This window comes from Aspergillus chevalieri, chromosome 8, assembly GCF_016861735.1.
Source record: "Aspergillus chevalieri M1 DNA, chromosome 8, nearly complete sequence".
NCBI classification, from domain to species: Eukaryota; Fungi; Ascomycota; class Eurotiomycetes; order Eurotiales; family Aspergillaceae; genus Aspergillus; species Aspergillus chevalieri.
The window spans coordinates 731,903-753,533 of record NC_057369.1 but is presented as its reverse complement, the minus strand read 5'-3'; the positions used below and the strand labels follow the sequence as shown (position 1 = coordinate 753,533).

At 48.6% G+C, this 21,631-nt stretch overlaps 10 protein-coding genes across 10 annotated transcripts; 3 read left to right on the top strand and 7 right to left on the bottom strand.

Annotated features, from left to right (window-relative positions):
* Nucleotides 1–412: 412 nt before the first annotated feature.
* Nucleotides 413–2,190, bottom strand: ACHE_80245S (transcription factor domain-containing protein; the record flags this gene model as incomplete). Its single annotated transcript, XM_043283594.1, has 2 exons — nt 413–1,140; nt 1,194–2,190. 2 exons carry the CDS (start codon nt 2,188–2,190, stop codon nt 413–415), a joined length of 1,725 nt encoding a protein of 574 aa, XP_043140858.1.
* Nucleotides 2,191–2,912: 722 nt separating this feature from the next.
* Nucleotides 2,913–4,258, top strand: UNG1 (uracil-DNA glycosylase; the record flags this gene model as incomplete). The annotated part of the gene is made up of 3 exons (XM_043283593.1): nt 2,913–3,280; nt 3,336–3,795; nt 3,845–4,258. 3 exons carry the CDS (start codon nt 2,913–2,915, stop codon nt 4,256–4,258), a joined length of 1,242 nt encoding a protein of 413 aa, XP_043140857.1.
* A 317-nt stretch (nt 4,259–4,575) lies between these two features.
* On the bottom strand, nt 4,576–6,276 carry pdiA (protein disulfide isomerase PDI1; the record flags this gene model as incomplete). Its single annotated transcript, XM_043283592.1, has 4 exons — nt 4,576–4,906; nt 4,966–5,405; nt 5,462–5,840; nt 5,903–6,276. The coding sequence occupies 4 exons, from the start codon at nt 6,274–6,276 to the stop codon at nt 4,576–4,578; spliced, it is 1,524 nt and encodes a 507-aa protein (XP_043140856.1).
* A 1,058-nt stretch (nt 6,277–7,334) lies between these two features.
* Nucleotides 7,335–9,203, bottom strand: ATG22_3 (MFS transporter; the record flags this gene model as incomplete). The annotated part of the gene is made up of 2 exons (XM_043283591.1): nt 7,335–8,998; nt 9,062–9,203. 2 exons carry the CDS (start codon nt 9,201–9,203, stop codon nt 7,335–7,337), a joined length of 1,806 nt encoding a protein of 601 aa, XP_043140855.1.
* A 1,223-nt stretch (nt 9,204–10,426) lies between these two features.
* On the top strand, nt 10,427–13,767 carry RGR1 (mediator of RNA polymerase II transcription subunit 14; the record flags this gene model as incomplete). Its single annotated transcript, XM_043283590.1, has 2 exons — nt 10,427–11,095; nt 11,152–13,767. The coding sequence occupies 2 exons, from the start codon at nt 10,427–10,429 to the stop codon at nt 13,765–13,767; spliced, it is 3,285 nt and encodes a 1,094-aa protein (XP_043140854.1).
* Nucleotides 13,768–14,069: 302 nt separating this feature from the next.
* Nucleotides 14,070–16,364, bottom strand: DPB2 (DNA polymerase epsilon noncatalytic subunit; the record flags this gene model as incomplete). Its single annotated transcript, XM_043283589.1, has 1 exon — nt 14,070–16,364. One exon carries the CDS (start codon nt 16,362–16,364, stop codon nt 14,070–14,072), a length of 2,295 nt encoding a protein of 764 aa, XP_043140853.1.
* Nucleotides 16,365–16,734: 370 nt separating this feature from the next.
* Nucleotides 16,735–18,187, top strand: ACHE_80238A (SHNi-TPR domain-containing protein; the record flags this gene model as incomplete). The annotated part of the gene is made up of 2 exons (XM_043283588.1): nt 16,735–17,823; nt 17,891–18,187. 2 exons carry the CDS (start codon nt 16,735–16,737, stop codon nt 18,185–18,187), a joined length of 1,386 nt encoding a protein of 461 aa, XP_043140852.1.
* Nucleotides 18,188–18,508: 321 nt separating this feature from the next.
* On the bottom strand, nt 18,509–19,231 carry ACHE_80239S (yippee/mis18 family protein; the record flags this gene model as incomplete). The annotated part of the gene is made up of 1 exon (XM_043283587.1): nt 18,509–19,231. The coding sequence occupies one exon, from the start codon at nt 19,229–19,231 to the stop codon at nt 18,509–18,511; it is 723 nt and encodes a 240-aa protein (XP_043140851.1).
* A 363-nt stretch (nt 19,232–19,594) lies between these two features.
* ACHE_80237S (ornithine decarboxylase antizyme) lies at nt 19,595–20,134 on the bottom strand (the record flags this gene model as incomplete). Its single annotated transcript, XM_043283585.1, has 2 exons — nt 19,595–19,811; nt 19,902–20,134. 2 exons carry the CDS (start codon nt 20,132–20,134, stop codon nt 19,595–19,597), a joined length of 450 nt encoding a protein of 149 aa, XP_043140850.1.
* A 169-nt stretch (nt 20,135–20,303) lies between these two features.
* On the bottom strand, nt 20,304–20,587 carry ACHE_80236S (uncharacterized protein; the record flags this gene model as incomplete). Its single annotated transcript, XM_043283584.1, has 2 exons — nt 20,304–20,323; nt 20,431–20,587. 2 exons carry the CDS (start codon nt 20,585–20,587, stop codon nt 20,304–20,306), a joined length of 177 nt encoding a protein of 58 aa, XP_043140849.1.
* Between the last annotated feature and the right edge of the window lie 1,044 nt (nt 20,588–21,631).

The window sequence follows — 21,631 nt, the reverse complement described above, 5'->3', positions numbered from 1 at the left end:
GTCGGGGAATTGAATTGTTTCAGAGCTGTTGTCTTCTTATTCCACATCATTATTCGCCTCGTGGAGTGATGCATCTCAATCCAGTCACATTTTGAATGGGGTCCGTGCTATGACTGACATCTTGGACCCATCAGGTCTGTTCCGATTCGCACAGCCCGAGCCTGCTCCAAATGATGATGGTACGGGTGTAATAATAATAGTAGTAATTATGGGCGTCTATTTTGTCACTGCCGGTGATGATGATGGGCACAGGCCGAACCCGATATGGATATATCTTATGCGCCAGTGAAAGACCACCATTGTTGTTGTATACGCCAAGAATGCGGGCTCCATATACTGTAATCAGATAGCGTACAATCATGTGTTGTGGTTCGTTTTCTTTTCTGACCTTTTACGTACCACGAAACAGCAGTCAGACTGCTCCATCGTTGTGGCCTTCCTCTGTGAAGAAGACGGGGTCCCAGAAGTTGGTCGGGAGAGACAAATCCAGGAAATCCCCAAACAGCATATCTATATCTGCGAAACTGTCATATCCGGGAACGTCAGGTCCTCCCACACTAGGCTCCAAGGATCCCAGCGCGGAAAGTTCCTGGGCAGAGGCGGTGGCTAGATCCTCACGAGGAACCACTTCACCGGAAGAAACCAAGTCGTTTGGATGATGATAGAATGACCATGCCATGGCAGGCGCTGACGCTGAAACAGTAGAATTGGATACCTTGCCAGCTGATGTTTGCTTCTCGGACTCAAAGCCATGTCCGCGAGTTTCCGGTTTTAGTCCCTCGATATAGTGCAATGCTTTGCGTCCCAGTCGAGCCATGGCTTCTGCAGAGTACCAATACGTTCCCAGACTTTCTAGTAGGGCGCAACAAGCTTCCAAGCCACGCTTAGCTCGGTCAAAATGAGTGATCAGCTTACTAGAGCGGAATTGCTGGTATGAAACTCCCATTGAGAGGGAGAGGGCATATGGAACAACAGGTAGAGGTGGGAGATCCTGCGAGCATTCAGAAGCAACAATAGAGTTTATCCGGACAGCCGCAAGACCTTGGCGAACATATGATGGCTCCAAACCGTCAGATCGATCGGACAGTTTCGGTCTGCATGAAAGAATGCCAACCGCATGGTAGTACAATTCCAGGATACCTGTTACATTGTTAGTTATTTGGGCCTCCAGCATTCCCAAGAGAGTAGCGCACCAAGAGTGGTAAAGTCAAGATCATCTCGCATATGGTCGCCGACAATCTGTTCAAAAGTTGGGAAATTGTCTTCCCATCCAACATTATGATCTGCTGAAGGTCGATAAAACGATATCACCGTCGACAGCAGGTCAGAAATAGCCAGCCAAACGTCAAAGGCAGATCGGGGCGCAGAAATCTTGGGATCAGGCTTCTCAATCCCGATGTCGCGGTCAGCCAAAATAATAGGGCGGCCGCCAATACTGGCGTGCATCTTGTCTAAAGTCCAAAGGCACCAGAAAAGCTTAGAGAGCGAGTCTCCCGGTGCCCGGCCGGGTCGATTCAGATGTAACCCTGCAGTTTGAGCCTGGTGAATTGCCTGGCAGATATTCATCGATGCTGCTTCTGCACCTTCATAGCCCTCGCAGTGCAGCGACATGAGCGCCAGAATGCGGATACCGGTGATACGATCGGTCTCGAGTCCTGCGTTCATTGCAACTGCAAGTCCTCTGTAGATTTCAGTACAGAACTGCCGAGGACTCAAAACCGGGCCGTCAATAGTCAGACGCAATGCAGGCCCTGCTGCTCGATCTTTTGCTGCTACCAAGCATAGTGCCCTCTCGAGGAATATAGAAGCCGTTCCATCGGAATGCGCTTTCAGAAAGAAATCCTTATCAAGTAATGGCAACATGTGATTGACCCGGGAAAAGTAAATCGGGATCAATCGGTCCCGAGTTGACAATGGCAGGCGCTCACAGGCCTGCAGAGCAGCGGCATATCGTTGCTGCAAAAATGCTGCGATGGGTTGTTGAGACGGTAGACCTGCTGCAGACGGGAAGTGCATGCCAGATGATTGCCTTTGTTGTCTCCCGTAACTATTGTTGTCGCCATCAATATCATCTTGACCGGCGGAGCTGATCCACAGCCCAATCCGGTCTCTTAAAGGCTTCGAAGACGGACCATCCAGTCTCTCGCGGATGACAGCTTCAGGGTTGAGATCCCCTACGAATCTTTGCATCCTGGCACCGGCTGATGGATCCGGAGCAGTCGGTGGAGACTGTATCTGGTCACTTGTTGGTCGTTGAACTTGATTATCATGTTGGCGGTTCTCATCATTTAGCCGTGGGCTTTGGCTGAATTCTGTGCCTAGCTGAGTCCAGAAATGATTGCAACGTTTCTTTATGCCATTGCGGCTTGCTTCGCTTAGCTTTCAGGTATCTTACATGGCGAAGGGGCTCTTATCAGAACAGTTTGCGACTGCATAGGAATGATTACCTTTTTCCGTTGGCAGCTGGTGCATGCCCGCGGAGCTCTAGAACGAGTCCGGGTCTGGGGAGTATTGGCAACCCAGGTAATCTCCATCTCACATGATGCTGCTATATGTTTACTTATAATGATGTTTTGATTCTTTGAGAAGTAGTGTGCTTGTATACCAGTGCGTCAGTACCCGCACTTACTAGAGATGTCAGTGAGCTTCTCGGCTTTTACCCGATTGGGCCTTATCCGGCCACGCGCGCGAACGCGACGCGTTCTGGGATGCTCTGATGTGATTTATAACGAAAAGATATGCGCAGCCAGCTACACCTGATATTCAGGATAGCTGACCATCGCGTCACGCCTAACTTCATACCCATTGGTTTCTTGCCAGCTTCCAATCTTCCGACTTTGCGCCCCGCCGCATTCTATCACCACGCTACTATCACCACCAGCACTGCCGCCAAAAGACCAACACCTCGCACTATGTCTAGCCCAGCGGGCACCAAGCGGGATGCAGGCCATCTCAAATCCCCAGCAACAGACAGCAAGAAAACCAAAACCAGTAGCATCACCTCGTTCTTCGGTGCCCCCAAGGCTAAACCCACGAACGCCAACGCCAAACCGGCCAGTGTTGTGCCCTCCAACTTCAACAAGCAAAAATGGGTGGATTCGTTGACGCTGGAGCAGAGGACTCTGCTTCAGCTCGAGATTGACACCATGGATGAGAGCTGGCTGGCTCGGCTTAAGGAGGAATTGGTGACTCCGGAGTTTTTGGAATTGAAGCGGTTCCTCAAGAAAGAGAAAGACTCTGGCGTGAAGATCTTTCCTCCAGAATATGAGATTTATTCTTGGTATTGCGCATTTCCGGTTTGCTATTTTGGGGAACATCTGCTTACACGAGTTCAGGACCCAGCATACACCCTTGAACAACGTTAAAGTCGTCATCGTCGGGCAAGATCCATACCACAACCACAACCAGGCCCACGGTCTAGCCTTCTCCGTCCGTCCTCCAACCATTGCCCCTCCATCGCTCGTCAACATTTACAAAGAAATCAAGAACGATTATCCATCTTTCCAGGCACCGCCGAACAAAGGCGGACTGTTGATACCATGGGCTGAGCGCGGCGTCCTGATGCTCAATGCCTGCCTGACGGTACGCGCTCATCAGGCTAACAGTCATTCGAATAAGGGTTGGGAACGATTTACTCAGAAGGTAATTGATCTCATCGCGCGGGTGCGCACCCGTGGCGTGGTTTTTCTGGCCTGGGGAGCGCCTGCAGGGAAGCGTGTTGCGGGCATTGACAGGAAGAGGCATTATGTGCTGCAATCAGTGCATCCGAGTCCGCTTAGTGCATCTCGCGGTTTTGTAAGTCCACCACTCTACTAGTTTTGTCGGGGATACTGACGGTGTGCAGTTCAACAACGGCCATTTCAGAAAGTGCAATGACTGGCTTGCAGAGCGCTATGGGGCGGATGAAATTATCGATTGGAATCTGGTTCCGAAGACCAGCACAAGTACTGTTACTACTACCCAGAGCACCACTGTTTCAAAAGAGGAATCAACAGTCCCCGTGGAAAAGCCATCAGAATCAAAACCCGTCGCGGAAAGCGGCAAACCAGCAAAGCCAGCAGACGAAGATGAATTTGACGAAGATGTTGACGCTCTTGAGGCTCTAGTCGCAGAGGAACGAAAGCAAGAGCAGGTTGAGCAGGTATCGATGAAGGTCACCGAAACGGAAACGAACGCAGAATTGAAAACCGAATTGAAGATTGAATCCGAGACCAAGGAAAACAATCCACCTGGTTCAAAGGACACCCCATCTACTTAGAAAGAGTCGTTTAATGGATTTCAGTGACTCTTGCAGCTAATGTCTGAATAAATGGCGTTTGGGAATTTTTTTTTTAATCTTGGTGTGGCTAGTTCCATAAGCGAACCAGATATAACTAATCACGAAAGATTATTATAAACCCAGGATTCGCTCGTAGTAGACACGCATATGATGATGCATGAAAAGCAAGCAAAACATACGGAAGTAGTTATGAGGAGCATTTACACAACAAATGGTAGTGCACAGCCTATGTGAACTGGGATATCAAGGAATTTGATGATCTTTTGTAAAATACATTTCCGGGTCAACATAATCCTTTACAGTTCATCGTGGTCATCTCCGGAAGCGGCAGGGGCCTCGGACGAGGCAGCCTCGTCACCTCCCTCAGGTTTCGTCTCCTTTGGGGCGTAAGCGTCAGCCTGGTGCTTGCCGTTCTCCTTCACGAAGTTGGCCAAGTCATCCACACTCCGGGTGCCAAGATACTCAACAGGAGAATCCTTGGCGCCAGCGGGGAACAACTTGATGGTGGGGAAGCCAGTGATCGGCTCAGGGACATCGTTGGCAGTGGCATCGATCTTGGCAATGGTGACCTTGGAGCTAAGACCATCGGCATAGAGGCTGGCGAGCTCGTCGTACTTCGGGGCGAGACTGTATGCGAAAGTTGGTTAGAGAATATGAATGTGGTGATAGAAGGGAAATTTCCTTACGCCTTGCAGTGTCCACACCAAGGGGCGTAGTACTCAATGAGAACATCCTTCTCGTCATCAAGAACAATGTCCTTGTAGGAACGGGCGACGACGACCGTAACTGGGCCTTCCTGGGTCTCAGGAACAGGTTCTGACTTGATGCTAGGCTCAACCTTGCCTTCGAGAACCTCCTGGATGAACTTTCCAACGTCCTTGGCCTTCAACTCCTTCTCCTGGTCATAAGGGTATTTGGCGTGCTTCACGGGGTCCTGAATGGCGAAAGCTGGGAACTTCTGGGGGTCGAGGTTAAGGTTGCCAGCGTGGGCGCCGAACATCTTGGCGTCAATGGTGGCAATGTTGATGGATCCCCTGTGCTTCTCTGCGACAGGCTTGAATTCCTCAACAAACTTCTCGCGCTCCTCCTTGGTTTCGGCAAAGATGTATGCCAATGGGATACCGGACTTTACATTTGGGTCAGATGCTTGACTCTTTCAAACGCAGAGGAACTGATACGAACCGTAATATAATCGGAGTAAGTCTCGGGACCAATTTCACCAACAAGGGGAGTGCTAGTAGTTTTCACCCAGTTGAGCAACACGTCTTGCTCCAGCTCTCCAGTATAGACGGCCTTCTTCTCGTCAAAGTCCTTGTAAAGAACAACAGAGGGCTGCTTAACACCTTCCGCCTTGGCGATGGCCGGGTCACTGGCGGCGGCGAAAAGGTAGTGATCTCTATGGGCCTCGGCAAAGGTGGTGAAAGCCTGGTTGGAGGACTTGTCATTCTCGTCAAAGTATCCAATAACAACGATCTTGTCCATGGTCTTGATTTCCTCGAGGTTGGCCTCCGAAACGGTGGACACGGCGGGAAGGGACTGCTTAATCATGTAGGAAACAATCCTGATCGGGGAGACAGTACGGTTAGCACTATTTCAAGTAATCCCCAGTCAAAGATGGCTTACGATTCCGCTTGACGAGCTCCCATATAAGGCTTTGTAGAGTCAGGTCCACGGAAGATCTTCATGGTCGGGTAACCCTCAACTCCGTAATCTCTGCACAGGTCCTCTTCCGCTGTGCAGTCGATCTTGACAAGCGGGATGTTCTTGCCCTTCAACTCAGTGGCGGCCTCTTCATACTTGGGGGCCAGGGCCTTGCAGTGGCCACACCAAGGCGCAAAGAACTCGGCCAACACCAAGTCATGTTCCTTGACGAAATTGGTGAAGGTATCCTTGGTCAAGGAAACGACATCAGATTTGGCGTCGGCATTTGCATCAGCAGCAGAGGCCACAGCAGCAGCCCCGACGAGGCTCAAAACCCAGGGTGCGAAAGACCGCATGGCTCAGGTTGTTGAAAAGCAAAAAGACAGTGATCTCGTTATGCCAAATTCCCACAGCAGCTAAAAGAAGATACAAAAAAAGATTGGAACAACAAACACCTGAAAGGATGGGAAAGAGAGTTCAATATATGGGAAGAGGACGACGCGCCTGGAGTTTTATTAAGTAAGATAGGTCCGGGGCAGGCGATAAGGACAGTTTGTTCTTTCTTGACTGGCCATGCCAAGCCCACCTGTATCAAGCACCGCAAGGGACCAAGGTACTGTACGTACTCCGTACATGGAGTATGTATGCATCGTAATTCTGTATCAAGGGGACTAGGGCAGTCAAACCTGTCATTCTTTCAATTGCACTCTGTACAAAAAAACTTGTTTTTTTTTTTTTTTTTTTGGATATTCTAATTCACGACTCAATTGAAGAGTCTGAATGGTCCTATGTTGACATTCAGACAAGTACAGAACTGTAATTACATGTACAATACTCGTTCGTAATCCATAGCTTCAACTGGTCTTCAGCTGATCCACTTTCAGGTACAGCGGACTCACAACCAAGGTTACCCATCTATCCAGAATATTCATTCTGTTGATACTTGGTTGAGGCCTGACAATTGTCGGTTTTTCCCAGCTATGATGGTCTATTTGATCCCTCTACCCTGTATCAGGGAAGCCTCGTCTCATGGGAAGCTACCAGGAGCACGATATTATGGATGTGCATAATGACTACGTATCTGGACTAGTGCCGGATCGCCCCCCAGACCAAAGATCCACCAGGGAAATCAAAAGCAGCATTGACATTATTATCTATCATATCCTTCGTAAGGCCAGCCAGTAATCACTCGCAATAACAAAAACCATCCCCGGTGAAATTCAATTGACACTCCATTTCGAACATATTCCCTCGTGAGGATAGTACACACAGGTCATTTCGCACAGAGCAAAAGAAAGGACAAAATCAACAAACCCTGATGATGTCATAAGAAAAATGCTGTTGAATAGTGAAAACGCCCAAACGCAAGCATAGTCAATATATCGTTCCCCCTCTTCCTTTCCCTGTTCATATCTTATTCATTTATTCTCGCCTCGCCCTCGTCGGCGTACTGTAAGTTGGGAATTGTCCCATATCCGAGTGTAGGAGGTTCATACTTGCCCGTCAAATCCGCCGCTAATTTAAGCGCGTCCTGCTTGCCTCGTTCCACATCCACAAGTAACATGAGTGGTAGTGGAAGAAATATGAGGATCGCCAGAAACAGGAAAGCAGGACGGATCTCCCCATAGCGATCGGTAACCGCGCCTACAATGGCGGGTCCGAAGACGCTAGAGCCTTTGTCGGTAATGGCGTACAGTGCATAGAAAGCTGCTTCATGGCCGGGGGGGATTAGCTCCCCGAAGAAACTGCGGCAATAGGAAGACAGCCCGCCCATCACAAGTCCGTATACAGCGCTGAGCGGAAACATCTCCCATGGTTGCTGAAGGCCTAGGAAACCTAGCGTCCTCACGGCTGGGATGAATCCCAGTAGGCCGTATAGAGGCACAAGCTCGAACAGGATTATGCACGCAATGATAGTTTGAGATGCTCGAAGATTGAGTAACCGAGAAACATAGCTCCAAGAGAACGCGCCGACAACACCTCCAGCCATTGCGATCACATTAATCAATCCCAGTGCAGCTGGTTCCATATCGAGCTGAGTTTTCGCGAAGAGCACAGCTGTTCCACTAACCGTGGCGATCCCATCGCTCAGTAAGAACCAAGCAGCCAGGAACAGCGTAATGTCCTTTAAATGTCTCGCCCGTACGACGGTTTGGCCAAGGGATTTCCACGCAAATCCCATGTAGCCTATCCATGACTGGCATTGCTTTCCATTGCGAGCAGATGGCAAAGGCGGTCCTGGACGAGCGCGCAACCAAAGGGCTGCCGGTATCGTAAACGTAAACCACCATAGCCCAATCATAAAAAGCGCAATCCGCAAGGAAAACGTGGTTTGATGAGTACTAACAACCACAAGAATGCAAAGAATCTGCAATATAACTGCGCCAATATAGCCTATTCCAATGCCATATGAGGATAACTTGGTAGAAAGATGCAGTTCCTGGGAAGTGGGCATAGAAGCAATATGTGCTGACTGCGTCCCTGGCATCTCATTCTCCCTAGGGCCGGGCCTCAATAGAGGTGAGGTAGGGTCATCATTTATGTGATCCTGGGGCGTATGATTATCGATGGGCGCAACACCTTCGTCGCCGCTCCCTTCAAGTAAGGATCGATGATGGCGAACCAGTAGCGGCAAGAATGAATTCAACAGCACGAAAGATGACCCAAAGCAGGTGTTTGCTATTATAGCAAGAATTCCACCAAGAAAGAAGACCTTGGCGGATACGGCAATAAAGAGCATCGTAGAAATGGCGCCAATGAAGGCAAAGATTACCAGAAGCATTTTTCGATACCTGCCGTGGTCCGCTGCCCCTGACATCGAGATAATCAGAATGGCTTGAATGAACACACTCACTGAGAATGTATACATGGCGTAACTAGCCGTGTTAATTTCGGTACCAAGGATGTATATAATGCACTGGCCGGCATTTGGTGCAGCCTGTTCACTGTATCCTGGGCTTTCGAATCCTATAACTTGCCGGGAAGCTTTCCAAGTTGCGCTACAGGGTGTTGATTTGTCCGATAGCAGTACGCCGCGATCTCGAGCCATCTGCTCTAATGTGATCGGGAGAAAAGAACCTACAACGAATTAGATAAATAACCACAATGCCCCGAGTCATAGACTTTGACAGATATGCATACCCATTGCACACACAGTGAAAACTTCTGCTGCCCAGCCATAGCTGTACCAGCCAGCAAGCTCCTTCCGACTTGTTGGTCGAGTATCGTCGCCTGGGTACTCTGGGCGCAGTAGACTGGCCTCGATAACCTCGTCTCCTTGCATTCTGGTTGAGGTACGTTTCTCATAGGACGATGCGCATGTCTGGAGCACGACAAAAGAGATGTACACAGTAGGTGCAAAAGAACTCTAGGTTGCTTAGAACGACCGGTATGACGACAACAGGTCCGTCCTGGAGGTCACCAAGCAAGAGTCAGCTTATATGTACGGAAATGCTGAGAGAGAGAGAGAGAGAGAGCATACCTTGGGATTGTTGTAGAGTATACAGTAAGCAGTTGATGTCACAATAGGAGATCTGCCCCAGCGTTGAGAAATAATCCTATTACTGCTGCTGGGTGCTGTTTAGACGATGCCGATGCGGTCAACAATCAATGAATTTAAAGAGGGGAAAGCCAAAGCGAGGAACACGAGAAAAAGCAACTGTTCAAGTTGAGCCTCAATTAAAATCGGATTGATTCGACTATCTGAGAAAAATATTCTGCAAGTTGCCAACGGATACAAACAGTTTGTTGGTTTATCCAGAGTGTACATGTAAAGTTACCATCACATGGTGATCTACTCCGTAGATTATTGTAGTGGCATTTACAATACAACTAGTATAGTTAATCGTGGTATTTGTATGTAAACAACCTTCAGCCACTATTCACCAGCCACTTGAGGCTGGTTCCGCACTCACGCATCACAGCAACTTCGCATCGCATCGCATCCATCCCAACCAAGAAGAAATAGCATTACCAGCAGTTCTGTCGCAGTTTGCTCCCTCCAGAACTTATACGCCCGACCCTTTGCATGAGGTCCGCTTTTCTATTGACAGCATTTATCGACAAAGATCCTCTAGAATATCAGACATTCTCCGCCCCGTCCCCTTCAAACTCCGACCGCACGTCCGTTTTCTTGAGTTCGACTTTTCCTTTGGAACTATACGTGACTCTTTTTTTTCTTCCCTATTCTGATTCAATCAATCGGGTCTCGCGCTTTGATTGCTCCATCTGCGATCCTAGCTACTATCGCCTTGGCCGGCCGGACTGGTCCTACTCTCCAATCTCTTATTCCACTACTGCGGCCGCACCAACCAGAACACCTAATTATACGATAGCCAATCCTACGTATGGAATCGCGCTGAAGTTTCCGGTCGAGTTCAAACTGTGGCGATCAGCTTCCCTTCCTACCCCCGGCTTATTTGCGTGCAAGATATCAGACTTCGTGCTGTGTAGAGGGTGAAGGAGGGGAGGGCCTGAACGGACAAACCCGCTCATTAACGTCCAGACATGCCGGGCGTCGTTATGGACAATGTTAATGTTGGCGGGGCCGGACAAGAGTCAGGCATACACGAGTCCAAAAATGGCTTGTCGAATCCTGGCGGGCCAGGGAGCTCTACCGAACTACGAAATGGCGCGACTCATGTGAATGGGGTATCGGGAACCGCGAGTGATCAGCTATGGAAAGAAGAGACTTCAGCAGCGTCAGGAGAGCCGCCGGCACTTGTGCATATAACCCAAGGGTTTTTCCCATTCTCGATGTTGGTTAATAGATCAGTTCAGCAATGCTGGAATGATCTGTCGGAGTTGATTGCAGAGCTAGCAGAAATGCAGGTGCCGTCCCAAGATCAGCCGTCATTCATCCCCCATGGGAAGTCCTCAGGAAACCAGAATTCTGCGAATGTACAGAAAAAACTCCGGTTACTGGATTTTGCGCATGCGAAACGAGCTGAATTCATCAAACTTCTCGTTCTCTCACAATGGAGTCGACAAGCCGCCGATGTCAGCAGACTCATCGACCTGCAGGGTTTCATTCGTACTCGTCACCAAGCCTATGCGGGGGCTCTTCAATGGGTCGGTGACATGAAGAGAGACCTGGTCATGGCTCAAGTAGCTAACCCTGACTTGAAAACCGCGCTAGAAGTTCTATCTAAGGGTAGGGTGACAGCTATGTCCGATGTAAGTTCTTCGTATCGAATGATGTTGATTGATCTTATTTAACTCTTGTACCTTAGCTCGGGTATAAGCCGCCAAAGCCGTTGACAGCAAAGCGCACTCTCAAGAAGCTGCAGAAACTGAACAAGATAATCAGTATACGGTTAACATTGCATGACCAAGTGCCCCGAGCTTTTCAGACATATCGTGTTCATGACGGCAGGGTGACTTTTTCTGTCCCTGGGGAGTTCGAACTTGATCTTTCTGTGGGAGAAGACAATAAGTCTTCTCAGTTTTTCTTTGTTGATATCCGCTTTCTTTTTTCCCCTTCGTCCGCCATTCCCAAAGGTCGAGTTCTGAATGAGCTTGACATCAGAATCAATGATGTACTCCGTGACAGCGGCCTCACCGGTTGCTTCGACCTGTTGCACAGTCTGGTTCTTACCTTCAAGGTCAATGTGCTTTTCAAGCAATCTATCGACTTAGCAAGAGGTTCTTGGTCCGATGTCCTTCGAGTTGAGCTCCTACACCGAACACTCATTGTGCAATATTGGGCGTTTAAACTTGGGGCTAAGAGCTGGCTTGAAGTTGGCGTCAAGAGTGGTCGTCGACGAGGGAGCCATGGGAATCCTGGAGTACCATATTTGGGACTTCGCTGGATGCGAGACGGTCAAGAGGTCGACAACGCAGACATTGAGTTTGACACGGAAAATCTATCAATGGAGTGTGTCCTGCGGAGTGTTATAGCACTACATGTCTCCCATATTCTCTCCTCAGTGTATACCAGTCTCAGCGAGAACTCATTGTTCTCCACTGGTACACTATCTTTGCGCGCCCAGTTATCTCGGATAGAGCCTGGAGACTGCCAGCTCGACATCCAGCTTACGGCGTCCAGACGCCTCCGTGTCACAATTGAACCAATGTCAGGTGCCAGTATTCTGTCGGCGGCGCCTAGCATATTAGATCGACCTGATAGTGACCGTGGGCCCGATAAGTCGCTCACTGATGAAATTGCGTCTCGTGTGGCACGGATTCGTTGTTCCTCTGCGATAGAAGAGATTGAGTCAAATCTGAGAATTCTCGGCTTTGAAGCTGTCAGTCCTCGGTCTCTTAAAGTTGAAATCCGGAGAATCTTCCCGTCTAACGTTATACGGTTTACGTTCTTCCGGCACCATCTATGGGAACCTAATTGGCTCATAGCCGCGACGAGCAGCATGGACAGCGATAACTGGTGGGTCATACAGCTTCGAGCGACGTTGTCAGCAAATAAACACCCAACTCTTGGTGCTCAAAATACATCTATGCTTCGATCAGCTCAAGTCATCAGCAGTAGGTTCCTTGCTGCGCAGCAACACACGAGCTATGCGGCATGTGCGGATCTTGGGCATTGTCTCACTGGGATACTGGCGATATACGCCAATGCTCGCTTTCTGTTGGAATTGCAGCGCATCCATTTTCACCCTCCGCTGCATAAATTACAAATTGAAACGGGTCTTCGAACACCAGATATCTTCATTCGCTATGAAGCCTCGAACCTTCCTCCCGCTTTGCGGATAGCACAGCCTGCTGGATTGAAGAAATCTTACATTAAAAACACCATTCGCGTTTCCTTTCATGGCGTCGATCCTCACAAGAATCTCGCCATTCTTGTGGCATACGGGAGCTTAGCAATGCCTGTTAAGTTTCTGGGCACGCTGGTCTCGAAATGGGATCGTTCTATCGTTTTTCGGCAGAAAGGCGGTGGCTTTGCAATTCGTCTTCTTGCGCCAGCAGGTCAAGTTGTCATTGTAGATCTCATCGAGAAATTGCAACGCCTCGAACGGATACTGTCCATTATTGAGTCTCTCCAACGGAAGAAAATGGACGTTCTGTCGCTGTCGTTATCACGCATTGCTTTCTCTTATGGTCCTGGCAAAGCGCTGCGTGCCAACATCAATGTCAACGCGTCTGGACCCTCGTCCTCTGCGGATACTGACCTTGCTGGCATCCCGTCGAAGGCAGAGTCCGTCTTCTTCCAGCGCCTGGGGATTGCCTTTGATTATCCAAACCCTCATCGGCGCATTCAAGAGTCCTTGACAACTAGTTTGAATAGCGCGTCTAGCGAAGCTGGCCTAGACTCCTTCTTTGAACTTCTCACACTCACACTTCCATTGCTGCGAGCTCTCGACCAGATAACCATCAATCCATCCCACAACGAGCCGCTGAAAGCTCAAGTAACAGTGCGCAATGCGAAAACATATCAAATTCACTATCCTATCGCAAAATTTCGCTTTCAGCTAGTTGCTGGCCAGCATTTGAACCGAATGACTTGGATATTGAAAGATGTGAGCGGCACACAGGACAGATCACACCAGAACCAAATCACAGGCAGTCTGCGAGAAAAGCTGTACAATGCAAAGGGTGACGGCTGGAGAGGACTCGGAACGGGGATGGTAGCAGAAGTTGACAAAGTTTCGAATCTCATCTTGGAGCTTGACAGTTGCTTTAGCGATTCTCGAAGCAATATAGCTACACCGGGCCATAGCGCCGTGGGACACGGTACCCGGAATGTCAGCCAACAGGGGGCAGTCGGACAGGCCGGGCCTGCACAAACTTCAGAGGCAGGAGTGCCCTCTAGTAGAGGTCTGCCTGCTGTTGGGGCTCCTGGCAGGAAACCCGAACAGAAAGCTTCGGACGATGTTATTATGATTGACTAACTAGCGATTTGGGAAAAAAAGATTCCTGCCGTCTGCTTGGTAGAGATAATGGGGTTTCCTTTGTCTTTTTGTTTTCTAATGCATATGAAGATATCATTCCCGGCGGCGTTCTATGTTGTCCTGATGGCATGTTATGCATTTTCTTTTCCATGTACAATGAAATTCTTACTTTCTATCCTATAATATTTACAGATGAGTCCGAAGTCTTTTCAAAGTATCTTCACATATAATTATCGTTTCAGGTAAATTTCTATCGTCAGAAATAAGTCATCATCTCCATGAACGGAAAGTGTAACAATCGCCTAAAAGCGATCCTGTTTCACCCTCCCTCGGTTCTTCAGGATGTCGTATTCAACCCATCTTACCACCGAAGACAGCTCACCTTCCGGAACCAATCTTCCAGGGTTCATAACATGGCAACCTTCATAGGTTATAGAAAATGGTGCAGCCTCCGCATCTGCCAATATGGCTGCAGTTGGCAATGGGTACAACTGCAAAGAAGATGCATAATCCCATAAAACAGGTCGCAAGGAAAGCGGAAATGGCGACAATGTTCCTTGATCCAGTATAGTTTTGACCAGTTTCCGAGCCATAAGCACGGCAGGTGATGGAGAACTTGAATTAGTACCTGCTTGTTGTGCATATTCAGGCGCCTCTTCTGATGTCAGAGGGTCGGCATTGGATGCTAGGTCCTCGCCCATCGCGATATCAGGCTCGTTAGTGTCCGGTTTCGTGCTCACTGCGCCGCGTCGCAGTCTTCCCGAGATGTCATCCCGAAAGATGGCAATGTCATGCACAGGCCCAAACAAGGTTAATCGACACGGGTTGGAAGTCCAGATAGCCTCACCAGGTGGCTCAGCCGAGCCAGAGCGCTCTGCTTCGGCATTGGCCATGGCGAATGCACGTCTTACTCTCGAGGTGAATAACTCGGGAATTGCTTGCCGGGGAACTGTAGACGTTGCACCGGCTGAGAAAGCAGACGCCCACGGGTCATTATCACCTGGGACGAATATGAACGTAGAGTGTTGTAGCAATGTCGGAAACTCGGACAGGACTAGGGCAAGCGAGTCGATATATTCTTTGTACTCAATGCTGCCCGCTTGACCTCCCCCGTTGATTATGGCCTTTTGGACGAAGTTTCCGATGAGAACAAAGACAAGCGGTCGTTCCGTTAGGGGGAGGTCATTGTACAGGTTGAAAACCCTCCTTAGCCCATCCAGAGTCTTCATGTCGTCCAGATTTACCTCGCCCATAATGGCCATCTTAGGCCGAGTGGGAGTGTCAGAACCTTCTTGGTCATCATGTATGCATCTAGCTTGGATTTTCCGCATACGCGAGCCTCGTGCACGTTCACTTCCAACGCCCAGAAAGTCGATCCATCCAAAACCGCCACTGGAACTAACCTCTCCGCTACTTTGCTGGGTACTTGTCCCTAAAGAGATCTCTCTTCGTTCACAAGGAGGACCGCAAATAGAAACACCAACAAATTTCCCTCCTATAGCACCTCCAATTCCACTATTTCCTCCAAGAATCGAACCCCGAATATTCTCTTCCTCTTCGTAAATGCCGTCAACTAGTACGATCATTCCAGGCGCAAACCAAGCACCATCTTCGGGGATCATGCGTGCATGGCCCAAGTCCAACGCGACACTTCCCGTCAAATCGGTTAGAGAGAGATCCCCAGCAGGGGAGACAGATAGCATCCCCAAAAGCAAATGTGATGTGCCACTCCTGCCCAGCAAGTTCGCGATCTGAGTTAGTTTGTAGCACTGCTGAGGAGCAAATGATGATGATGACCTTCGCAGAGATGGACCAGAAGAGCTCAAGGAAGTTTGAAATGACTCATTGCGGAGTAGGCGCTGATATATGACATTATAACGGTCTCGGAAAAGAGTAGTTTTGTGTGTAGGTGGTGGGAACAAAGCTGGTCTAGCCTTTATGGCTTCGAAATACTTTTTGTCGACATTGTAAGTCAGACGCGGAAGTTCAAAGGCTCCAATGACTTTGATCCAACTTCTTGGGTGAAGTGAAACTTCAGTTTCATCATCCTCTTGATTCTCAGTAGCTCTCGCTGAGACTAAAGATGGCTGTAAGCTATCACGCCCCATTTCAGAGACTCCGTTCCTGCTGAGAATCGGTATGGTTCTCTCGTCGGCGGCCTTCCCGGTAATGACTCTTCCACCGCTCATACTACCCTCCAATGTCTGCAATATGGCCTTCAGCGAGGCCCCCTTGCCCTCTTCAACGATAACACCGCCTCCAGCCTTCTTCCAGCTTTTGGCTACCTCGTCCAAAACTCTCTCTGCGAGTCCTTCTTCGCGCCATCCTGAACCACAGTTTTTCCCAACAAAGTTTGCTAGCATCTGGAGTGCAGATGATGATATAGTCAAGTTGTGCTTCCGAGTAAAAGTGCGAAAGGCCACAGGCCGAAGGGTGGAGGGTGGGAGCAAGATAGGCAGGATAGGCGCCTTCGTTGGGCCATTTGTAGATTTTGTAATTCGGAAGGGATGAACCGGTGTGCCAAATCCAGGCGACGATGATGGCACAGCATCCGATTCTGTCTGGATACAAGAATTCATGCGCGGTGTCCTGTCCATCTTGGCTTGCCCGCCTGTATTCTAGCAATCGTTCGGGAAAGACGCTGCGGGAGAATAGCCCAGCAAAAGATTTCCTTGACACCAATTGAAGCAGGCGACTTTTTAAGGGAGTGATCTTGAAAATAACACTATAGTTGGGGTCATTTGCAACTTCATATCCATGTCAACTACGGAGTAAAGAAAACATGTGACGAGAATCAAGACGCGACGCCACGTGCGGGCACGCGACCCGCGACGGAGCGGGTAATTTATACTACAACCGTCGACTAAAGACTCGCGCAATTTTCATACATTCCTGCCTTTTTCTGAAGATCTTTATTTGGTGCATCGCCGAGACGAAACCGACTTGAAAAAGAAGAAAACGACCACCATGACTGATACTGCTCGGCCGGAGTCGAATACGGCTCCTATGACGAACAGCGCCGAAGAGCAACGAACGCGGTTGGGAGAATTGGTTACTCGAGCTGCTGCGAAAGATGCCATCAAAGATTACAATGCAGCTGCTGAGCTTTACTCCGAGGCTACAGAGCTCCAAGCGGAATTGAACGGGGAAATGTCACTTGATAATGCAGACCTACTGTTCGCTTACGGCAAAGCGCTATATAATGTTGCTGTCAGCAAAAGCGATGTGCTTGGGGCTAAAGTGGCGGGCGAGCCACATGCGCAGTCAAATGCTGGAGCTACCGAAAGTTCTACATCTGTTGGATCGACGTCAGCAAGTGACAACCTTATCCAAAGCGCCGTGGCAAATGGCATGGCTAAGAAGGAAGCCGGTGCTAATGAAAAAGAGCAATTTGAGAAGAAACAAAATACGCCATTCTTCCAGTTTGCTGGCGACGAGAACTTTGACGAGTCGGAAGAGGAAGAGGAAGATGAAGGCGCACAGGCCGGTGCTGGCGATGAGGACGATGATGACTTTGCAAACGCTTTTGAGGTGCTCGATCTCGCCCGTGTACTCTACCGGAAGAAATTGAGTGCAGCGGAAGAAAGTGACGGCAAGGGAAAGTCAACGAAAATGTCGTCCGACGTTAAACAGCTTAAAGAACGCCTTGCGGATACGTACGACTTGCAGGCTGAAATTTCGCTTGAAGGAGAGAGATTTCTGGACGCCGTCACAGATCTCAGAACGGCGCTTGATTTGAGGCTGGCCTTATTTCCGGTGGAGGATCCTGCCGTCGCTGAATGCCATTACAAACTTTCTCTTGCCTTGGAATTCGGCGCCGTCAGTAAGACGGAAGAATCCGATGAACAAGATAGCCATAGCCGAAGCAAAGTGCATGGAGATATGAGAAAGGAGGCGGCGGACCAAATGGAGAAAGCCATTGAAAGTTGTCAGGCTCGGATTGCTCAAGAACAAAGGAGATTGGACAATGGTGATGCCGCAGATGAGGACAAAGCAGCAGCGATGAAAAGAAAGATTGATAATGTGAAGGAGATAGTCGCAGACATGGAGCAAAGGGTGAGTTAAATACGTTCTCTCTATCTCATACCTGGTCAATAACTGAAACGTGTCTTCTTGCCTACAGCTCATTGATCTCCGGCGTCCACCGGTGTCAATTGAAGAACAAGAACGGAGTGACGAGGCTGTTCTCAAAGGCATCCTCGGTCAAATTGTAGGCCAATCTACTGCTGAACAGACAGCGCGGTTGGATGCGGCGACCAAGGACGCAACGGACTTGTCCGCGTTTGTTAAACGAAAACCCGCGAGTGGCCAGTCTTCTCAGAAACCGGGTTCCAGCAATAAGCGGCCTGTTGAGCAATCTGTTCAGGGTAATGACGTGAAACGGGTGCGAGTGAGCGATGATAACGATGAAGAATCTTAGGTAGGCCGGGAAGATGGTAGAGGAAGATAATCGGGATGATCTGGATGATACCCATAGAAAATATTCACCAAGGTTCGCTGTGTCCGTTTGATATGTTCATTTCATGTGGCCTGGGTTTGAAGTTCTTGGACCGAAAAAATAGTCTCATTTTCATGCCTTTATTATTATACATTAATGTTTATCACCTTGATTATGTGTAATGCACGCAGGCTAATATCAGGAGGCGACCCGGCGTCATTGTGTACCAGGTAGAACTAAAAGTCTCCAAAGCCCAGAGACATAATGCAGAACAATATATATGCATATACTGCCAGGTTGTAGTCAACCAAGACCGAACACTGCGGAGCGATGGTTCGGTTTGCGACTCCTTCGACGCATAGCCAAATCAGGATTCCAGATCCCGGCAAATAAGTCTTCGCACTCATCCTCGTCTTGGCTGTCAAAACTTATATCTTCACCAAGCGTTTTCGCACCCGAATTCCCAGAATTAACGGTGCCGAATGGTGCAGCGGAACCAATATTTCTTGAAGGAGATTCCCAGCAAGATGATGCCGTAATTTTTTTGGTTTCCAAAATAAATTTGCCGACTTTGTAGCGCTGCGATTCCTCATCGGCAGCAACATACTTCCAACCAAGTACACTCCCGCATGAGGCACAGCTCATATCGCTGACAGTATGCCCCCCTGTAACCAACTGGCGCCACACAGGCTTCTGCAGGATGGTATTCGGTAGCGAGACGGTTGGTGAGGATGATGCGCTCACGGAAATGGCACTGGCAACGGGCTCCAGGGAGACAAGGTAGGCACGACCATGCTGACCATTGAAACCTTTGCTGACGATCTGGGAAGCTAAGCAAACGTCTGCTGCACAGCGGGAGCAACGAAGATATGACACATGACCATCGAGATACTTTTCACTTTTCGAGAGCTCGTGATCGTTGGGCTGGGGAGAATCACCCCCCGCACTCTGTCGTGAGCGAAACACTGTGGGCGGAAGCAGAAATTTGGGAATCAGGGGAAGATTGAAATGGTGTGCGTTTGGCATAATTGAAGGTTGGGTAGTCTGTCCCGTTGAAGCCTTATAATCTTCTGTATGAATAGGGCGAAGTTGGTTACAGAGCATGCATCATGCTGAGATCATATCTATCATTGACAGGTACAAAGGTGGATCGGCCGGGCCGCCGCAATGGAGTCACACTAACTACCGTTGCTCCCCGCTGTACGGAGTACTCCGTACTACTACAGGGGTATGTAGTACTTGTATGTACTAATACTACATAATCTACTACAGAAACAAATACATTAATACGGATAGAAAGACCAACGTACTGCTGTATGTTCCGGAAAGCATTTCTTCCCAGAAAATAACACAAATGCCACTGAACAAAGAGATGAACGAAATATATGGCTAGACTTCAGCGCACAAGAAGATCCACTTGGGACTAATCGCAGATGCGCTACAGTCTTCAGGAAGCCAAGGTCCCAATGTCGTTAGGTTAAACCCACACCACCCCAAGTTTCTCACGACTTCAAGTTCAGCTGTATCTTGCGAACGCTGGATGCAAGCAACGATCTGAGAACAGCCAAAAGCAGACATACCAGCAAGCTCGAAAAGTGCGATTAGTCTGCCAGTTTATGTGTTAGCAAATGCTATAATACGTCCAACACCAAGGTGCAATGCCGAGATGGGCTTTCGGAGCAACATGAACACTTACCCGCTTTTAAGACCATGTCCCAATGCATTATCTTCGAAGAAGACGAACAATGTTCGCTCGCCGCTCGTCTCTGTCACAAAACCTCGATAGATGGCATCGCTCGTGTAATCCCACACTTCCATCCACGATTGGATATGCTTATGTTCTTGTCCAGCATGGCCCTGCTGATTAGCTTGACACGCACCCACCTCAAGCAACACCTGCCGCGCGAGTCTCCTCTCACCGTGGAGCATCGCGGACAGTGTGTCGCAGAAGAGCCTCTCACACTCTCCCGAGATGGTATGCGCTGCCTCCCTTCTATATTCTGGCAGACTAATTCCTGGCCATGTTCTCTCCATTTCCGAGCGGATGGAGGTATCAAAGGGAGGACTTAGAGAAGGGGGCTTCAATCCTGAAGGGACCTCAGGGATACCACTGTGATCCTACAGGCAAGAATAAGGTGTGTGTCAGCATGCTGTTAAAATTAAGCGAGGTAGCCATAGCAAAGAAAGAAAGAGGGAAGGAGGGGGAGAAGAAGAGGAAGCCATACCGGTCCCCGTCGTAGTGCAATAATGGAAGCCCTTGACTGCTGAGGTCGACTCAGTCAGACTGTAACAGCTTGCAAGGACACTAGTCTGGGAGGCCTTGTTGATGAGCTGCTGGAATTGGTTGCGATTACTACTGTTATTTCTGAGATATTTCGCCATGATGGAGGTTTCTTTTCCAGGGAGACGATGTATTAGTTTGAGAACAAGTCTGATTTGAGGTTTGATGATAAACGACAGGTCTCGGTGTGAGTAACGGTAGACAGGTTGAATTCGAAATGGCGATATTATAAGCTGCGTCTGGGGTTCTTCGATGAGGGAAAAAACTGATTCCAGTTGGGCGGTGATTTCTTGGAGGTTGTGTTAAGTTGTGGTACGGAAAAGAAGCCTGACTGTCACCTGAACTACATGCCTCAGGCATGACATGGCTCGGAATTGATAACGTCTCCGACTCGATCATTTTTCTTTTTCTCTATACAGAGTAATATCTTTGTTTTTTTCTTTTTTCTTCTTCTTCGTCTTCTACTTTCTCTTCGCATTTATTACCTGGACAAAATGAAAATAGTTACTGCCAATTTCATAACATGTGCTGTCAAAGACTGCCAATCATTTCCACTTCATTTTCGTGATGCCAAACTTGAACTCCAGGAACTGGATTTTCAGGCTGAATTCATACAGAATATTATTCCCCGGCTTGATTGGGATAAACTGCAGATAATTGCAAATGAAGTAAGCTAATATGCGTTGTCTTTGATCCTCATGCTGTACTGACGCTTCTTGTATAGCTTGGTTTCTCTAATATCTCAAACACCAAACCTAATGATGATGCTTTAAACAATGAGCAGATCCTGAGAGACCTACATAAACTACTTTTAGAGATTCAAGTCATGGAAGGGAAATTAATATGTGGAGATTGTGGCCATGAGTATATGATTAAGGAGGGAATTGCAAACTTCCTTCTACCTAGCCATCTAGTCTAGGTTTGTGGATCTTGTACTGCACTTTTTCCAAACACCTACTGATCTTATTATCTTGCAGTCTAAGAATCTCTGGATAGACAACCGTGAGCACTTTCATCTCTTCAACGAGTCCCTCTCATCCTTAGATACTACTTATTTCATAAGCGGAAAAAATTAAAACTCTTGGAAATAACTTGAATTACTGACTAGTTGGAATGCTCGAAAGCGTAACGAGTTATATTTTGGT